At 40.3% G+C, this 2300-nt stretch overlaps 1 protein-coding gene across 1 annotated transcript; it reads right to left on the minus strand.

Annotated features, from left to right (window-relative positions):
* Positions 1-467: 467 nt before the first annotated feature.
* On the minus strand, positions 468-1658 carry LOC139449385 (beta-1,3-galactosyltransferase 1-like). Its single transcript, XM_071230749.1, has one exon. It carries the CDS (start codon positions 1656-1658, stop codon positions 468-470), a length of 1191 nt encoding a protein of 396 aa, XP_071086850.1.
* Between the last annotated feature and the right edge of the window lie 642 nt (positions 1659-2300).

Here is a 2300-nt window from a genome sequence, read left to right on the forward strand (position 1 = left end):
GTGTACAAAGATTCCTTAGAAAATGGAAACAATGTTTACAAATAGCTATGTCTAAAGGTAATACATAACACCTTTCCAGGTGTATATACATTAAAGACATCAACAGAAACATCTTTCTGTATCTGGCTACATCGCGAGAGACTGTTTACTGTGTCCACCGTGTGTATGTTTGCATTGAATGATACTATTCCACGAATGTTAGTTTTATACAGCTCCTGGCATCAAGCATCAAGCTGCCAGATCGGCTTAAACAGATATCTGTAAAGCATGTTGGTCATGTAGAGATGATCATGAATGGCTGGAACACTCAAATCTCCAATGCAAGACAAGCTGAACAGGCGTCTTGTTTGGTTCTTTATGCTCACCTTTGCTAAGGGCTAAGACGGAAAATCTTGGTCGCCTGGTTTAACCTTTACATGTGCGATTGTTACCTGGTTTTATCCCTTCTATTCCAGTATGAAATTTCACTAATCTATGTTATTCATTTCCTGCAGTTTGGGCCAGAATGTAAAGGGAATATCTCTACATTTGTTTCTTCTGTCTAAAACAATTGCTTTGACATTCAACGCTCTTTCGGTCATCCTGGAACTATCTGTAGGACAGCTGTACAACAAGTTCTCGAAGTTTCTCTTTTCCACTCCAACCTTTATGGCCAACACACCACCTACATACACATCATCCATGTCCATGAGACGGTTAGTTTCCGAGGCTTTGTACATGGCGCTCCAAGCTGTTGGTGTTGTAATATAAGCAAAGCCGAGACAAAATGGTGGCAAGACTGGAAATGGATACTGGGATACTGATGTGTACCATTTAGAATTTTTTCTTCTATTTGGCGGATCACCTGAAATGATTTTACAATGCATCGTCATTCCCAAAGGATTTGCTATTAGTAAAAAATCTATAATTCTATAAGGGTTAACAAAGGTGTCATCGTCTAATTTAAGGATATACTGTGGGTTACAGTTTAATGTGACCCAGTGCATAGCCATGATGTGTTTTCTGTTTAGACTTTTATAACTATCCAGGAAATTGCCCTGAACAATATCATTGTAATGTTGCGATTCTCTGTTTATGGATTCTTGCACAGATTGCTGTCTGACAGCTCCCAAACAAAAGACAACTGCCAGGCGATTGTCCCTGTAGCTTTCAACAGACCCAAAAGATGTTCGGATAAGATCCCTCTTATTCTCGTTCATGGGAGCAGAATGTACCACTATTATTAAGAAAAGGCTTCCCCTTGAACATTTGTCTGAACTATGAGTGAAAGAATATCGGTGGAGGTTGATGAAAGGGTCTTTTGTCTCGTTCGCCAGCATAGTGAAGTGTTTTTCAATTTGAAGGTTAATGTCATTTCCATTTACTAAAGTTGAATATAGTTCTGAGTTAGGTATAAAGTCATCATCCCGAGTCTTTGAAGAATAAAGTGTTGTCGTGCTGAAAGCGGGTAATGTACGCTTTGAAGTAGCTGACATTGGTGGCTCTGCTTTCATCTCGCTTAATTTCCCGATCATTCTATTGTGTCCAAGGTCCTTCATGAATTGTTGACAGAATATACGAAATCGTGGCTGTGATGTCATCGCGCCGAGGTTCCAGCAGAGGTACATAGATACGCATATGCAAGATATGCAAAAGAGGAACCATGACTTGGACTTCATATTGATCTCTGCTGGAGACGAGCAATGTTGTCTCTGAAAGACACGGAGTGTTGTTAATTAGAACGGTTGTTACAATCATAATAAAAAATAAACCGCCAAGTAAGTGTCACCGTTGTGTTGCTGATACCACTAGTACCACAATAGGCGATTTCTTTCACTGAAAGTACGTACATAAACGAAATAATATTTTCATAAGGCATATAAGCCTAACATGACAGGAAAACTCAGTTATCGCCATTCCTTTAGTGGAGGGTGCGTCTGAAAGGAGAGTGACAGGTCCAGGGTTCGATCCCCGGCCGTGTGAAACCAAAAGACGTTAAAAATGATACTTGTTGTTTCCCTGCCTGGCGCTCGGCATTAGGGGACTAATATAAGAACTGGTAGGCTCAGAGTCAGTGTCTGAGTGGGATATTCATGTTAAACTGCGCAATGGTTTCTCAATGGGCTAGCACTATAAAATCGGCATTTGTCGGACTAGTGCAAATAGCCACACACATACGTGCATGCACGTTGTTATATAAGTGCAACAGTCTTGAACGCGACGTTAAGCCAATTCAACCTAATCTCAAATGAAATATTTGCAAAAACGTAATGCACCAAACCTGACGATCAACTTAAAACCTACTTGACAGCTTTCCATGG

This window comes from Haliotis cracherodii, unplaced genomic scaffold (genome assembly GCF_022045235.1).
Source record: "Haliotis cracherodii isolate W230 unplaced genomic scaffold, xgHalCrac1.p SCAF_8, whole genome shotgun sequence".
NCBI classification, from domain to species: domain Eukaryota; kingdom Metazoa; phylum Mollusca; class Gastropoda; order Lepetellida; family Haliotidae; genus Haliotis; species Haliotis cracherodii.